General features: G+C 40.1%; 1 protein-coding gene across 2 annotated transcripts in view; it reads left to right on the top strand.

The window, feature by feature from the left end:
* LOC110470685 (TLE family member 4, transcriptional corepressor) overlaps positions 1-18,008 on the top strand; it is a 94,321-nt gene that overhangs the window by 43,576 nt on the left and 32,737 nt on the right. The window contains exons 7-8 of one of the 2 annotated variants that reach the window (XM_021530538.4): positions 7,455-7,659; positions 8,076-8,092. In XM_021530538.4, the coding sequence (XP_021386213.1) occupies positions 7,455-7,659; positions 8,076-8,092 (222 nt within the window). The remainder of the gene's footprint in view (positions 1-7,454; positions 7,660-8,075; positions 8,093-18,008) is intronic. The other variant, XM_021530539.4, reaches the window with a different exon arrangement.

The following is an 18,008-nucleotide window of genomic DNA, read 5'->3' as shown; positions in this document are numbered from 1 at the left end:
ATGGCAAGGCCTTTAGCTTACAATTTCTGCTTTCTGCCTTCTCTGGCAGATGTGGATTTTCTTTACTTTAAATAGAAATTGATGGGGGAGAAGGAAGAAGAGAGTTTTAAGTTCTGTGATTTATGTGGGATTTTCTACCCTTTATTAAATGATAATAGAAAGTGATTTTGAAGAGTTTAATTCTTCCTCCCTCCACCTCCAGTGTGAAATTCAGGTGAAGTCCTGCAATTAGAAGAAGGAACTCTAATACCATGGGAAGGTGAACTTAGTCTTTTGCAGAGGACTAGGGTTTTCCCTTTATAAGATTATGTCCAATTTTTGGCCATGAATCTTTTATTTGTTAGTAGGTTGTATTAATTTTTTGTTCTCTATCTATGCTGTTTCGCTGGGTGAAAAATAGTCATTAGAGTGGAAGGGAGGACAAATGATGAAACATGTACCCTGACAGATGTTCCCATATATATGATTAAGAACGGAAATGTGCTCTGCATATATTGCCTTTCATCCCACAATATGATTTGGGAGATGACTTTTTGTTCCTAGATCACTTAAAAGATCTTTGAAGCAATTTGTAGAGATATGATTCTGATGATTTCTTTGTTATTTATGTAGGAGCTCTAAATACTCCTCTTCTGATTAATGACAGCTATTGATTTTTTTCCTTCTCCCCTTAGTTTTGTCAGTAGAGCTTGCTTTCCTTCTGTGGAATCAGCATCCTCAGAGACATAAATTGCTGAATCTTAGAGAGCAAGTAGCACGGCATTTGATTCTTAAAAAAAAAAAAGAAAAAAACATTATTATTGTCCTTATTATTATTATTACTAGTCTGCTCCTTATTATGTCTCCTTTTTCTTAATTTTTCATTCCTATTTCTGGATTTTTAAGGTCTGTATTCATTCCCCTTTGTGAACAGACCCATCCAAACCTTCTAGTAGATCAGTTGCATCCGAGCACTTAGTTTCCACTAATTTCTGATACATTGCATAGAATCACAGAATTTTTTTATGTTGGGAAAGACTTCTAAGATCATTGAATCCAACCATCAGATCAACACCGCTGTGTTCACGATTAAACCATTTTCCCAGATGCCATATCCAGAAGTTTTTCTGAGTGCTTCCCCAGGTATGGTGGTTCCACCACCACTCTGGGCATGGATATGCATGTTCCAATGCATGACTGTGTTTTCAGTGACGAGGTTTTTCCTAATATCCAACCTAAACCTCCCCTGGCACAACTTGAGGCCATTTCTTCTCATGCAATAGCTAGTTGCCTGGTAAAAGAAACTGACTTCTGCTGCACTAGAACCTCCTCTCAGGCTATTGTAGAGAGTGATAATGTCTCCTGAGCCTCTTTTTCTGCAGTTCAGACAGCCCCAGCTGCCTTAGCCTCTCCAGACTCAGGTCTGGACTTGTGTTCTGGACCCTTTCACTTGTTCTGTTGCCCTTCTGTGGGCACACTCCAGCACCTCAATGTCCTTCCTGAATTGAGGGGCCCAGAACTGGACACAGAAACTCCAGGTGTGGAGTTGCGAGTGGGAGTACAGGGCAATGATCCCGTCCCTGGTCCTGCTGTCTACACTATTGCTGATTAAGGCCAGGATGCCATTGGCCTTCCAATGGCACAGCTGGCTCATGTTCAGCTGCTGTCAACCAGCACCCACAGGTCTTTTCCCACCAGTTACGTCTCCAGCCACCCTGCCTCCAGCCCATAGCAGTGCATGGGGCTGTCATGACTTGGTCTTATTGAACCTTATTCCATTAGCCTTGGCTCATTGATCCAGTCAAGAACCCTCAGAAGAGCCTTCCTGCCCAACGTGGTGTCATATGCCAGCTGAATGAAGGGACACTCAATCCCCTTGTCCAGATTGTCAGTAAGGATATTCAGCAGAGCCTATCTTCAACACTGAGCTCAGTGTTGAAGATAGTTTCTGCTGAACATCCTTACTGACAACTGTTGACAGCTGCCAGCTGGTGTAACTGCTCATCAGCACTGTGGCCCCAACCATCCAGTCAGTTTATACCCTGCAAAGAGTGCACTCATCCACAGCATGAGGAGCCAGTTTCTCCAAGAGAATGCTATGAGAAAAGGTGTTAAAAGCTTTACTAAAGTTCATGTAGACAACATCCACAGGATGTGGAAGATGTGCCTTTCATAAACCCATGCTCGCTGGGCCAAGATGGCCTCTGACCAGCACCTCTCTCACTAATCCTTGTCTGTTCACAACAGCAGGTCCAGTGGGGCATCAGCCCTTGTTGCCCCCCTCATCCCTATTGTGTCAGGAAATAGTCCTCCAGGACCTCCTGGAGGAAATAGACCTCCTGGACTGTTTCCTTTCTGTTCTGTTGTATTTTCAGCAGATATCTTATAAGTTGACATCCCTTATCAGAAGAAGGGCCTATGATTCTGAGAATTCTGCTAGCTGCTTATAGAATATTTTGTCTGCATCTTCATGTTAGTGATCTGTAGTAGGATTCCCACCAGGATATTTCCTTTTAGTCTGGGCACTGTAATAATTTTCAAAATGTTCACTCTCCTTTTAAAGAGTACAGGTAGTAATTTGTTCTACTCTGCATCAGTACCATTGTTTCTTTATGCAAACCCATTATTTGGAATATGTCCATATAGCTCCAGAACCATTCCACTGGAGGAACTGCTATATGACTGTCTTTGTGGACTGTTTTGGTGTCTTGTATCATAACATCAGAAAAACTTTTTTTTGTTTTTTAAATATCTGCCAACAGAGAGAGAACAGTACAAAGGAAGTACAAACAGTGCAGATCACATCAAGAATGTGAACAGGCACAATAGTTAAAAGTTCATATCATCTTAATTACACTCATAACTGTATGCCAAAGAATTGCCTTTGCTGGTTTTCAAACCACTGACATTGATATGGTGTACTCTTGAGCCATTGTTTTTATGTTTTTGTTTTCTCATCATCTTGTGTTCTGTTTTGTCTGTATGCTATTTTACTAATGATTCACTCTGAGCAACCAACCACATCACTTAACTCATTTCAAACAAACAGTGGAACTATTTGATTCAGATTTTTTGAGGTCCTCTCCCAGCAGTATTGCAGGTACGAGTAGTGAACATGTTTAAAAATATAAAAGAGAAAATATGTTTTTGAGACACTAGTTTGCTAACATTAGAAATGTCTTCAGGTTAGAGTAGTATGTTCAGGTTGTTTGAGTAATGGCTGTGACTTCTCAGGGTCTGTAAGAGGGAAGGAGGTAGATTACTGCAACACAGAGCTGCTTGGAAAGTATCCAGTAAAAACTTGAACCTCTTCCAGGAAAATAGGCTTTGAATGTGCTGACTATAACAAGAGAGCATTCAAAGCTAATTTGTTAGTGGGTTTGTTATCACATTTTACTTAAAAGTTGATCTCTTAAGATGTATTGGGAAAAGAATTAAGCTAAGCATCAACATTTAGATTGGTGGTTCTAAAAATTACTGTTACTCAGATAACAATCTTCAGCAAATCTTTTTTACCTATTTGTGTACATGTGACTTCGGAGTTTTTTTATTCCTTACTCTAGACAGCCAAGAAAAATATACAGAAAAGAAAATACCATTAGTAGCAGCCAGGTGTTATCTTTATTTGATGTGTGTTAATGTGTTTTGAAAGCTTTACTTCAGTTTTTACTACTCAGCTGATGTAAATTATCATCTTTCTAAACTTATTACTAAAAAGAACGCAGTCTTCTCTTTTGGCTTCTTTCTGATTGCTTGTTTACCCTGTGCTCTTATATTTTGTGAATGTTGAATGCACCTTAAAAACAGTGCAATCTATTTTGTAATTCCATAGGGTGTATTTTTTGCTAGTAACTGTTGATATTTTTATTTTCACATAATTCTGGAAAATTTACAGCATCATAAAATCTGTCTTTCCAAGTTTTCACCTATTGTGCATTAATGCTGAAGATGTATGCTTGACTTTACACATACTGTAGTCAACTGTGATGGGATTTTAGCATGCTACACATGCTAAAAGTTCATAAATAAGCCACCAAAGATAACAAATTAAAGAGAAGATGGAGAAGGAGAAGAGAAGGCATTACAGCAACTTCAAAAAAATTATGTAGTTGTTCAGTTGGCTCATTTTCAGGCTTCCCTTGCAAGTTTTTAAATTGTGTCAGGTTTTATGATCTAAATTCATGCTACAGGCAGAAACAAGTTTGGACTTTCTTCCATAGTGAATATTTCTTTGTGTGGAGAGTAACTATCTCCATACTTATTCCTCCATAACTTTGGCTTTTGGATGACTAGAGGAGCTACTCATCAAAACCCTTTTTTACCACTTGGTAGCATTAATCTCATGCCCAGTGGGCTAAGGAATTTCCCATTTTTCTGTAACTTTCCATTTAAAGAAATAGCTGCATGTAGGCCGCCTGATGCTCACCAGTGATGTCCATAAGCAGTGGAAAAACAAAGTCAAGCTGTTATTGTGTAAGTAATTGAATACAGTAATAGGAAATGACAGAGATGTCATTTCATCTTTACCTTATTGACTAAGCCTATTAGCAAACAGCATTATTAATTATGTGATTATATAACTTTATTTCCTTTTCCGCTTAAATATTTTGAGAGCAAAAACCTACTCAGTGTTTCACTTGAATTTGCTTCCTTTCTGGATTTGGACCACTGCCTCATTTTTGGTATTGCTCCTTGTATTGGAGGAGGTCATAGTCTTTTTCCATACCAATCCAGTCATAGTCCATGATCTTCCAACTGTTGTTGTTTTACTCCCACCCCCTAACAGTATGCAACAATATTATCCTCGTGTGGAACAAGATGTGGTGCTATGCTGAAATTTAGCTTAGACTTATTTCACAGTCTAGTTTTCATACCAAAGCATTTTCTTTCTGCTGTTAGAAAGTGACTTAATGACACTAAAATTCTGCTGTATCAGTGAATGATGCTTTGTCACTTCTGAGGCCATATTCTTACCAGATTTCACTTTTCCATTACTTCTAATGGAAGAACTTGATCTCTTCAGAAAAGTTCTCTATGGCAGAAAGGCTCTGGATTTGGTTTTCTAATTCACCACTTTCTGCAGTTATTTTCATAGCTCTCTGCAATTCAACTTGCAGTGAAAACAGTTTGATTCTTGGGCAAGAGGGACTGGGGCAGCCCACCTGTTCTGGGTGATCTCAAGCTGCTAGGCTACTACATTTAAAGACGATATTAAGTCTGGGAGTCATTAATGATATTCAGTACATCCAAGCTTCAGTCTGTGCTATTGTCTTGCTGAGTGAGAGAGATTCTTAACAAAGAGAAGTAAAAAAGAGTATTACCTTCACAGTGTGGTTTTCTTCCAGCTCTTTGGAAACCATTCTATGTCAATAGAGGAGATCATATAATGCAAATTGAGAAGGTCAGTAGGCAGACCTGTATGGATTGCACAATAGTGTGTAATGAGTGTTCCTCTTCAGTTGACAGTATAATAGTTAACAAGGGGAAAGCTCACTGTTGATATTCTCAGGCTCTTCTTAAAGTCTTTACTCTAAAGCCACTGGCAGATTCAGACAAAGATCTTCATGCACTGGTTTATAGCACATTCTCAAATAGGAATAGGAAATTCCTTGTTCAAAACCAGGTAGCAGAACACAGATTATTCTGTTCATCCCTTTTCTTTTGCTTGTTCTCCCCCCTCCCCAAGTCAGACATGCCAGATTGTTGTAAGGCAGCCCCGTTCAAACCCTGAAGCTAAACAATACGCTATTTTCTCTGACTTAGTTTCATTGTAGTTAATTTAATATTCTGAAGAATGAAGCATACTGCCATAAGAACATCAAGCAAGCAAAATGAGTTTGATACATTCTACAAGAAGGAACACCTGCTGGAATGACATGGGTTTGCAAGCAGGAAAAAGATTTACCTTTGCCTCCTTCTTCCACTTGGAAGAATGTTCTTTCTGGGTTTTTGTTTGCTTGGTTTTCAATTTGGTGTTTGCCTCCTATGCTCTTCTGTATTTTTATTCCCATTGATTCTTGTAGATCATTGCCCTATTTTCTCTGGTACTGGTCTGGATTAGATGATGTGTGCATGCTGCTGCCAGTTTGATTCCATTGCGTGAGGTTTAATTCCATGCAGAAGAGAAGGATCTGTACTTTTCAGGCTGGGATGTCAAGGGAGCTCTGTGTAAAGTGTGCTTGCAAGGGCTATCTAGTGTGCTGTGACTTGCAGCCTTTTACTTTCAGTTCACCTTTATGTAAGTAAGTCTTGGAAGTTTAAAGTGGAATGGCTTTATGCAAGGCAAATTAAGTTTTTATTTCTTCTGAAGTCCTGTGTACAGACATGCAAGTTGGAGATAATAATCCTAGAGGATTTAGGATTTGACTTACTCTGAGCAATAACTGCTCAAAAATGAAAATTTCAGGGGTAATGTGTTTTTTCTATAAACAGAAATTAGTTGGATAGTGTATAAGTATTAAACCTGAACAGATCCCTCTTGGATGTATTTAACTAAACTTTTTCACCTGTTTGATTTTTTTTTGTTGTTGATTTGTCAGGGTTTTTTTCCACTGCCTTTCCAGCAAATAGCAACATTCTATCTACCACAGTGTTTAGTATATAGCACAGAGCTTGATGCAGCCCTGGTTGAGGTCAAGAACTCCAATTTGAACCTCTCAAGGGCTTTCTCTATGTGTTGCCAGTGTACTGGTAAAAATGACTTTAAACTCTTGTCAGTGCAGTTACTGGTGCATGCATCACAGTCCCACTCAAATAAACCTGTCACAACACAGAGTCAGCAGCTAGAGAAGAGTACAAGGGCAGGCCTCTAGCTTTTCATTCGAGCATCACTAAACGTGCACAGAGTGCCCAATTATTTCAGCATTATTGAGCAAGCCTACAGGAGGACCCAAGCCTTGCTACATTAGATTTTCTTTAGTAATTTGCTCAAGTACCGCTGAGGACACTTAAAGGGCTTAAAACGGTGGCTGCAACCAGTTTCCTTTTCTGGATTGTTAATTCAGGTTTTCTCTTTCAAATTAACTTTCACTGCATGCTGTGCAGTAGCGCTAGGAGAACTGTTTAACACTAATTTTCTCAATTTTCAGCTTTTTTTTCTTTCATTATGTAACTGCTTTTACAGTTACATATGTTTTGATTAGATGTGTACATGGTGCGTTTCTACTAGAAAGAGAAAAGCATAATACCGATGTTAAAAAAATAAAAAGTTCACGAAAATGGTAACATTCATTTGCTTTCTTTTTTCATTTTTAAATTTTTGTTGTTGTTGTTTTCCAGTTCAGTCTGAGTTTTACCAAATATGTTGTGTCCAGACATCTGGACATTTTTAAGGCACCAGGATGTTTGTGAGGATTGATACCTTTGATTGATCAGATGCATTGATTGATCTGACCAGTCGCAGTTGATGTAGGTGATCAGTTAGACAATCCCCCGTTCTCTGAACAAATTCAATATCTGTGTTTTGTTGTTCACAGCAGCAACAACTCCAGGCCCAACACTTGTCACATGGACATGGTCTTCCTGTGCCGCTCACTCCGCACCCTTCAGGCTTGCAGCCTCCAGCCATCCCACCCATTGGCAGCAGTGCTGGTCTCCTGGCACTCTCCAGTGCACTGGGGGGGCAGTCCCACCTCCCAATTAAAGACGAGAAGAAGCACCATGATAATGATCACCAAAGAGGTAGGTGCTGCCAAAGGAGTGTGTGGCTTTTGTTTCCTTCTTTTTTTTTTTTTTTTTTTTTTTTAATCCTCTGTTTAAAGCAAACAAAGGAGGAAGAGGGAGGAGCAATTTTCAGAAGAGTTTGTAGCTAATTACTTTAGTGTTTATTATCTAGCAATAGCCAGAAATTGTATTCAAATGCTAGAAATCCAGTTTTATAAATCTGGCTATACACCATTAATAATTAACTGTACAGAAAAGTTAACATCTGTGCAATTTATTATTTAACAGACATCAGGATTCTTTCTTCGGAGTATGATAAATGTATAATTTTATGTAAACTAACTAGTATTTTTCTCTTTCTTTCTTCCCCCATATGCTCATCCCCTGCCACCATATCTCCCTCTCCTTATGCATGGGGGCTGCTCTGCATGCAGACAGAGACTCCATCAAGGTAGGATTCCATTTCGTAGGTGTAAAGGGTAGCTCGACAGAGCTGCATGAACACTGCATTTTTCTGTAGTGTGGCCCAGAGTGCTGGAAAAAGTCACAAACTGGAAATGGGTTGTAATGCTTGTGTTGATTGGCAGCATCCTGCGTAGCCTAGTGTGTCACATTTAGGCAAATGCTGGTAGTGGGGCAGCTAGGATTGCAAGCAACATGCTGACCAGTGAGTTTACTGGAACAGCACTGAGGCTGTTCTTGGGTGGAAAGAAAGGTCTGCCCAGGGTTTGTGTCCAAGCTTTTGAGACAGAAAGAATAAGCCAGTAGTCTTAAGTCATTTGGATGCTGTGTATTGTAATTCTGATATTTCCTTATAATGCAGTTGAGGAAGGAGAGTTCTGTTGCTTACAGGGGGAGATGCGGGGTGCTGCCTGCTGTCCTGTAGTTGGAGAGGAGTGAGCTGCCCTTCCCTTTACCCTGATGAATGTGGTACTGAAACATGCACTGAGGATTCTGCCTTCCTTTACCAAAAATTAATTTTCAGGTTCTGAGTGACTCTGCAGCATACCTGTATCCTGTATAAGGTGATGTTCATAAGTAAATGTAATAACATACCTTACAACTTGTATGATTTTGAGTGTTCGGTAATAGATACAAGTATGATTCAGTGACATATGATGCCTTTCCATACTGATAGCCATCAGAGTTTCTCAGGGTCTCCTGGGGTTTTAATGCTGCAAATGGAGAGGTATGTGTTAGCCCTGTCCTCTTCCTTGATGGGTCTGCTCTCCTAGTTTGCACGGTTTTCAGAAACACAAGATCAAGACTTATTAGGTGCTGCTGAGTGTGAAAAGATACACTTAGAAATGGCAAGACCTGTACTAACCTTATGGAGCACTTAGAAACAGTTTGTCAAGTTTCTAGTGGTGCTTTTTTTAGGAAGATATAATATGTTCTTGGAGTTGGGGAAGTGATGGAAGAGACGTTCACAGCATGAGTCTAGTGTCCATTAGATTAGCAGGATCTTGTCAGGCAGATATTACTAGTGTTCCCTTTATGCTGTTGTGAGAAGCATGGTTCTGGGCTCAGGCTTTGCCTCTACTAGATACCTGTCCATACCTGACACAAGAGCTGACACCTTGGTTCTTTGGCAACTACAGGTGGGGACATGTCTCACAGCCTATCCCAGCACACCCATTCTGCCACTGGCACTCCTGACATGTCCCAGCCAAGCGCAACTGAGCCAATAGTTGTCAGTTTTGCTGTTACACACATGGCTCTGCATAACAACCAGGAGCTGACAAGAACTGTCAGTTTTCACTGTGAGCAGTAAAGGCACCGAAGCTGTCTATCTGCTGACATAAGACTGCAGCGTGTTGAATTTCACTTCAGCCTCTTTGTCATGAGGGCTGGAAACTGCTAATACTGCTTAATGTGATGAGGAGGGACCACACATTAATGATGATCTCCCTAGAAAACCCAGTCTTCACTGTGAACAGATAAGTTTAGTCCATTTTCCTTTTTCCTGCACTCAAAATAACAAATGCAAGTGGGGTGGTTACCTAACTGTGAGCGCACATAACCATGTGGTTTCTTGACTTTGCTTACCTATATAGTTGAAACTATGATGATTTCATTCAAGAAAGTGGCTGAGAACTGTGAATATATGCCACTCACTGTTTCTAAACAATGTATGCTAGTCGTGTTTCTGTAACACTTGTGAGATGTTGGGATTTTTTTGCTGGCATGGATGTTAGGGTGAGCATTTGTACTGAAAAGGCTGATTTTGTCTGGGATTGATTCAAAAGTGCTGTTACTCATACAGCTTCTAGAAGGAATGAAGGGCATCTACTTCGTGCCGTTTACTTTGAAATGATAAGTAGATGTTTGCCTTGCACGGTGCTCAGGTTGTGAATTGGCTTGTGTGTCAGCATCATGGGGCTTACTGCCAGCTTTGCAAGGTAAAATAGTTTGCTAATTTCCTAAATGTTTTCAGCGATGCCCAGAGTAGCAGTTAGTTGCTTGTTCAATCGATCCCTTCTCCCTTAAGTGGTTCCCGGTTAAGAGAGGCTTTTTATGATTGTCTGCTGTGTGACTTGAGACAGTTTTTGTCAGCCAGAACCAGCTGGAGTCTGTGTGCTTATATGAAATAATTTATTCATGCAGGATAATGCTCCTTAACATTTAACAGGTGATGAACGTGACACAAATTTCCTTCTTCCTTTTAATTTTTCCCTTTCCTCTTCCAATGTGCAAACAGGCAGGCTCTGGTACTCTAAATAGTAAGTAATTTTTGGCCATCTGTCAAAAGGAAATTTCAATACAAATTTAAATTAATGATGCCTGAAATTTTTTACAGCTCCTCTAAAAGCCTCTAATGTGCAGAAAATTCTGAATCTGCTGGTAGTAATTAGTGTAGCATGTAATGAGGATATGGGCAATGTTATACAGCCCCAGTGTAACGTTTTGATATGGTAGCAAAATTTTGATTTATATAAGGTTGTGCCTGGGTTTAATTGTGAGAGACACTTTAAAGTGTTTTCTTGCTGATATAGATTATTAAGCAGAGTGGATTTTAAAGTAGCTCATGAAGTGTAAATTTACGCTTTAGTGTGCAATTCAGATAACAAAGGTACAGTACCCATTACTACAAAGAAAGGAGTTTGGCTGAAATGACCCATTTCTTGCCACTGCTGATAGTGCTTTGGATTTGCTGGGCAGTTTTCTTACTGAAACTTGCTGTCTCTAGCTGTGCTGGTCCTGACTCTACTCTTAGTTCATGCCAGGGAAAAGGCAGTTCACATCACTCTAGCAGACATGACAGGTTACGCCTGATCCTGCCCAGCATCTTCCCTGCCTGAGTAGTTCACTGCTGAAACTGAGTAGTCACCTTCGGGTGACATTAGATTGTCCAGGAGCTGTTCCTAAATAACAAATCAGCATTGACACAGCAAGTTTTGTGGAAAAAGGCGGCTTTGGGAACTTTTTGATTTCTTCTTGGATCCAGTCCTCCAAATTCTTTGCGAAGTTTGAGGTATGGGAAAATTCTAAATGCAGTGAACTGGGTCATGGGAGTGCTCTTGGTGCAGTGGCAAGGCTGTGGAGCAGGCAAAAGGAAGGGAAGGGTGGCATGTGCCAGGGCTGTGCTCAAAGTGCAGCCCTGGCTTAAGGGCTCTGAGGGAATATAATGTGTTTAGACAGACATTTAAAAAACAGCTCTGCAGTTAACCAAACAGCTTTTCATGGAGGACTTGGTGTGTCTCCTTTTCAAAGCCATTAAACTTCTTTTTTTTAAAGAGGAAAAAAATGGAAAAGGATTCTTATTTTAAGTGGATTTTTTCTTGCAAATTGCATTTGTACTAGTTTTTTTCCCACCTCCTGTGAGAACTCTTGGTGTAGGAGGCATGGCCTTCTTTCCAGCCCTGGTATCATGTCTGGGACTAATGTGGCAAAAGTTTCTCTGGTGCTTCACAAATTTCCCTTTCTAATACATTCCCCTGGGAGAAGCTATGGAAACATCTTGTGTAAAAAAGCTCCACCAGACAGAAAGTAGTGCAGTGCTGACACTCTCTTTCTGTAACTCTCAGAACAGCAAATTATTCTTCTTTTTGATCTGCAAACTTAACAAAGAGTATCAGGGAGCTCCCAGATGCCGGCCGGGCTGTGTGCCTGCCAGAGATAGCTTGGATGTCCTTGAGCAGATTGTTCAAGAACCCGAGTCTCCTGAAACGTGTGAATTCACACACAGGATCCAACATGTAACTTTTTATCACTTCTAGTGTAGATCTCTTGTTATTTATTTGCCTGCTATATACATTGCCTTTCTTTTGGGGTTGGTTGGTTTGTTTCTTTGGGTTTTTTTTTTGGTTGTTGGGTTGTTTTATTAATCTGATTTTTAAATTATTTGGGGCAGAGACTGTGCATATAGTAAGACTTGCCAAGGCGATGAAATCTTTTTTCATTTTGATCTGTTTCAGGAGTAACAAGTGCCAATAATTGAAAATTGCAGTCTTGTGACAGGAATAAAACAGCTAGTGTGAGATTCCTCTGGGGAAAAAAAAAGAATTTTAGAAGAAAGATCTGAAATAATGCATCAAATGGAGCTTTGGGGTGGATTTCTGGCCAACATACTGGTGAATTGGGGGAAGTCTGTCAGGGCAAATTGAGGTGAATTTAGAAATAAAATTACTTTTGCCTTAATCTGTGTGAAAGCTAATAATTACACATGTGGGCGAAGCAGGGAATATGAATGGATGCAATTCCCACATTTCATTTACATTTGTGGTAGCAGGTGCTCCAGTACTTCTCAAGCTGTTAGCCACTATTAAGTGTTTAGACCTCTTTTCATTTAGTTGTGAGTAGGCTGCTTACTACTGAATCTGTGAGTAACCTGATGCTTGGAGGAGTTGTATGAATGCACTTCTGGAAAGTACAAAATACTTTAAAATAAAAATGCCCCAACATATAATATAAGACTTCTGGATATTACCAAATGTAACTATGTTGCAGACTTTGTTCTTCTGCTGATAGAGGAACAACACATAAGATACTGTTATATATTCTATGGCCTTTGCCCTAATTGTCAGGTTTCTTTTAAATGGGACTTCCTCTAGAGGTGTGAGTGTCCTGCCAAATGTCTCTGCATTCAGTGTCTATTAAACAAGCCAAAAAAAAATGTGGTTGCCTATTACAAATTTAAAGAAATTTGCAAAATTTATTTCCTGATCATTTTGTTATTTGGCCAATTAATCACCATTCAGCTAAAAAGCACTTCACAGGCTTGTTAAAATTCAGACATTTCAGACTCACATCATGGATTTTGTTTGTACCTTTTGCCATTCAGGAATGAAGCACTGCATGTATTTTCTCTCTCTTATGATGAAGCGGTAGTTTTAAACAGAGTGGATTTGAGCTACACTGCTCTGCAACAGGTGTGTTTTTGATGTTTGTGGGTGTTTTGGGGATACTATTACCAAATAATAATGAGTAACTTCTGTTGGCTTCTGATACAGTAATTTTTTCAGTATTAATTGATATCTGCCTCTGGGTGTGTAAGCTGTGCCGAATGTAACAGGTGCCCTAATTCCAGAAAATGTGTTGTAATTGTTTGTTTGTGGAACAGATGAATAAATATCTGTGGGGCATAGCTGGTCCTCAGGTGGTGAACGTGAGTGGATTAATGATGTGATTGGGTGAGACATGCTTGTTTGTTGCAGTCTCGTCCAGTAACTGTCTGCTGAAGCAGAACAAATATTAATTAGCTAGGTCCTGTTTGTTGTCTCACTCTATCTTATGGAGCTGATTTTCTGGCACTGCTTTTTTTTCTTGATAATCTTTTCATGGCTAGACTTGTAGTATGTCATTCAAGCCTTGTGGTTGTTAAAAGGAAATGAAACTAAACCTCAGGTTGTTGTTTTTGTCTGTTGTGTTTTTGTCTTCTTTCCTCCCCTCCCCACCCCGAGTTGTTATTTTCTTTCATTTGTGCAGAATCACATCTTCAGTCTTTTTCAGGAGGTCATCTGGGAAGTTTAATTTAGTGTAGAGTACTCATATTCATATGAAAGTGACAGCATATACTCTGGCATCAAAGAAGTAGCTGCTTCTGCTAGTTTTGATGGCTTCACCTCTTTTACCCAATAGCTTTCTACCTACTTCTGTCTATTAATGGCACACTGCCTCTTATCTTACACCTTTCTGTATGTTACCACAGGGTGATTTTTACTCTGTGGTGTGCCCACATTTGGTCAAATTCCCATAGTGCATCCCACTGTCAAAGTTTTATATTGCAACTTGGTGATTTAGGGTAACTCAAATATTTTCTCTCCAGATGCTCTCTTAACCCAGAAGGCAAATACATACATGGGCTGTAATTTCCAACCTGAGCAGTCATGTCTAATTATTTCCATGGCAACAGACTGTGATGTTGATAACACAGGATTATGATTTCACATCATAGAGTAGGAAGAGGAAGTTTGCTGAAATGAGGAGGTGGGTGGAAAGGTCTCCAGCGCAAAGGCTTTGACAATATAATAGCTAGGAGAAGTAAAGGAAGGAAATTAATTTGTTTATTCTATCTCTTCAAGTTTTCCTCATTGTAAGCATGCAATTAAAATCATACTTTACATGCTGGAATTCATGTCTTACACTAGTTTACATATGGTGGATGAGTTGGAATGAGGAACACATTTGCAGGTCAAGTTACATAGATGTTTGTCAATGTAATGGGAGAAAATAACCAACACATATCAATTTTTGTCAAAAGTGGGACACAGGCTAGGTTTTTGACTTAGAGATTTCTGTTGGCACTGTGAATTTTTCTCTTTTTTTTTTGCTTTTTGAGCATGTAACATTTTGATTTTGTATTTAAAATCCTTAGGTTCAAAGTAACTTGAAACATCCCTGATTTTTACATGAATCAACAGATTCCTTGGGCATGCAGATTATCTGCTAAAGGGAGGGAAGGAGTGCACCTTCTGGATTCAGTGACATGTATGACATGCATTGCAAGTTTCTGTCATATGGGTGAAATCACTGAATGCTAACAGTATATTTGTATTTCTCTTATCTCTTTTCTGGCACTGGTAAAGGAGCACATTCCTAGTCCAAGATGATTAGGTTGATTTTAGAATAAGTTTAGGGAAGTGTGTAGTCTGACTGATATGCAAGTTGTTATGCAACATTGTTGAGTGCAACATGAACTACAAAGTTTTAGCTGTGCTTTGAGGGAAAAAGCAATTAGACTGGCCAGCAGGAATTGGCCATTGAGGGAAGTTTGCAGGAAAATTGCACTGTTTCCTGCCTCTCTTTGGTACAGCTCTAATTGAGTCGAATAGTTAATTAAATATCTAAAGCTCGATTAGCCTATTCTGCATAGCAATTTGAAAAGTTCTGTCTTTTCTTAAGTGACATTTGGCCTTTTGAAGAACAAAAAATTGGAAATGCTAATGTTTTTCATCCAACTAAGGGAAGAAAATAAAATTGTCTCCATAGCAACAAAGCTTCTTTCTACATGGTTTCCTAAAATATGCCTGAACCAGAAGCAGATGCCTGATTTGAGAATCTTGCATTCTCCAATGTAAACAAATAACTTATAGGCAGGTGTTGGAAATAATATGGAAATCCTATTAAAGAGCCCTGGGTTCCTGTCAGTCAGGAAACCCCTGCCACAAAGGGGTTGGTTGTCTGAATAAAGGAGGCAGAGTAAATTCTCGTTAGGCTTTAGCTTTTCCCAGGAAATTATTGTCTCTGCATGCTCTTTCTCCTGCAAGTCTGAATGCAAGCCATTTCTTCTACTGATCCCTTCTGCCACCCTCTCTTTCTGCCTCTCTTCTGCTGGATTAGTGCTTGATGTCAGTGGCGGCTGCTGCTGCTTGGGGTGTTGTGTCATTTGTGATTTTAACCCCTGTTCTCTCCTGCCCCTCCCATCTGCAGCCCTGCCTTGACTGGTGAAAGGGCAGCTGGGGGAGATGCCTGACACTGAGAGGAAGGGAAGTTCTCTATGTGAATTTATAAATTGTGGTAAAGGTTTTTGGCATGGGTGGTTTTCTGGTGTCATGTACTGGGGTTTCAAATAAAAGTGTGGTTTTTCTTGTGTCATGTGTCTAGAAAGTTGGTGAAATGGTCTTGATTAATTTTAATCTTCTTTTGAAGTTACTTAGAAAAAGTGCTTGCCATAACTTATCTGTTAGTCTAGTGTGATATTTTTGTTGTATTTGCACTTTCTGATGTCAGTTTTGTCCCTAGACATGGCTGTACTGAGGTTTCCTCTACAACAGCTTACCTGCCAGCTTACCTGTGGGCTGTGAGTGAAAACTTCAGCGCAGGGCAGGTGGGAGCAGGTGCTGAGGACATGCTTTCCAGGGTCTTAAGCTGGAAACTGAGATAATGTATCTGCCTCCTCACATCCTGTCTCTGCATTCCTTGTCATGCCAGACATAGTGGTGCTCTTAATAACACTCAGAGGGTTAAATGTGGATAAACACAAAACAAGGCTTCTGAAAAGCCTGAAGATTATCATGCAGCATTTCTCGGACTATAGCCCCCGAGACGCACTTCATAAAGCCAATAAAGCGCGCACTGGTGGTCTCCCGTTGCCCTGGCAACGGACCACAGGGCACCCAGTGTGTGAAATGCATGAACATCTGCGAATTAATCTTTTTTAGTTTGTTCTTTCCTTGGCACCAGTGGAGCTTTGCTGGCTGGTAGCAACAGGGCCAGAGCTGGAGGGTACCCCAGGGATGCCCCAAGCTCCTGGCAGAAGGGGTATAGAGCCAGGTCCTTTCCCAGCAGTGTTTCCCACAATGAAGGGATTGAAGGAATTCAGCATGATGTCACTTTTTTTCTGAGATGATGTTAACTTGCATTTGGGTGCATGAGGGGAAGAAATTTAAAAAGTATTTTTTTCTAAGCTGAGATATTGTTTGGCTTGTTAGTCTTACATGAAGAAATAACCCAAGAGGAAAATTGAAGTAAACTCTTGTGTCCATGCAACATTTTTACTGGACTTTACCACTTGTGTGCTTCACTGTCACAAGACTGTAGAAGAAACAGAACTTGAGGGGTAGAAAGTCTCACAGAAATTGTAAAATGGAGATGTGTAGCAAAAGTCAGCAATGTGGCAGCTGACCTGGCAAGAAGCCCAGTCACAATCATGCTTAAGAGATTCAAATCCTGAGGATGGTATTTTCCATTGCCTCCTGAAGGAATTATGTAGACCACTGGTGCAGGGGTTATTGACTTCCTGTCAGTTCCCTGTTAGGTGCCTGGTGTTCTCTTCCCTTGCCTTCTGCCACCCTCACCCCTGCTGTGGTGCGCCAGGGTACAGGTTTCACGTCTGGTTCCAGAAGCTGTGCTGGCTGCTGACTGACTGCTGGCTGCCAGCTCAGGGCTTGCCCCAACTTTCCACCATCTCTCAGGGAGGACTGTAGGGAGAACACTGTAAATGTTCTATCATCAGCAATTGCAGGATGCAATCAGTGTTTTAATGAAGTATTGGAAGTGAAATGCCACTTTAATCTGCTAATTGCATTAAAAGGACAGCAGATTACTCTTCTTTTTGATCTGCAAACTTAACAAAGAGTACCAAGGAGCTTTTAAGTAGATATAGCAGCCAGTCCAGTGCTACTTGTTTGCATACGAATATTATTAGGCACAGCTGCACCTCTGTTTTTCTGCTGCTCAAGAGGCAGTGAATACAGCTGTGGGAGTGTTCTTAATGCATACTTATGAGTAAGTGGGGTGGAGGGGTAGGAGAAGGAAAAGATTCAACATGGGTTGTTCCTTTTTTCCATTAACTGGGTGAGCTGTCTGTCACAGATTCACCATACAGAGAAGCTGGCGTGTTTCAAGCCACTATATTGTTTGAAAGAGAGCATACAGTATTTTCTTTGCTCTATTAATCTCAACAGATCAAAATGAACAATAACACTGGTTTTGCTGGGAGGGTCCTGCTTTGTCAGACTGGCATATTCTGCAGAGCTGAAGTGCAGGAATATGGTAAAAAGGCCAGGAGAGGTGTCTCCCAATTACAGCGACCCCCAAAAGGGTTTTCTGCAGTTGTCTGTGGTTTGTGTTCAACACAGACCACACACAACATAAAACTCTTCAGCTATGGCAGCGTATTTCTGAGTCTTTTTTCTCTTTTTTTATTATATTAACAAAGTGAACTGACTGTATAGAAATCACTAGTTAAATTGAGTTGAAAAGCCAGTGCTGACCTAAATAACATAGAGCTTTGCCTTGTTCCAATACCAGGCTTTAGGAAATCATTGTGTCTGGCTTGTAGTAATTGTACCTGTGTGTTTATATTTCTCCTTTCTCCCTGATATATTAGTTGAAGCCGTATCTGTAGATGCAATACTTTTGTCTCACCTCTCCATTTCTTTTAAAAATATCAAACAGCAGTTTATTTTAGCCTTGGAAGAAAT

The sequence above is a fragment of the Lonchura striata genome, chromosome Z (genome assembly GCF_050655825.1).
Source record: "Lonchura striata isolate lonStrDom1 chromosome Z, ASM5065582v1, whole genome shotgun sequence".
Classification (NCBI taxonomy): domain Eukaryota; kingdom Metazoa; phylum Chordata; class Aves; order Passeriformes; family Estrildidae; genus Lonchura; species Lonchura striata.
This window is presented reverse-complemented; position numbering and strand designations above follow the sequence as displayed.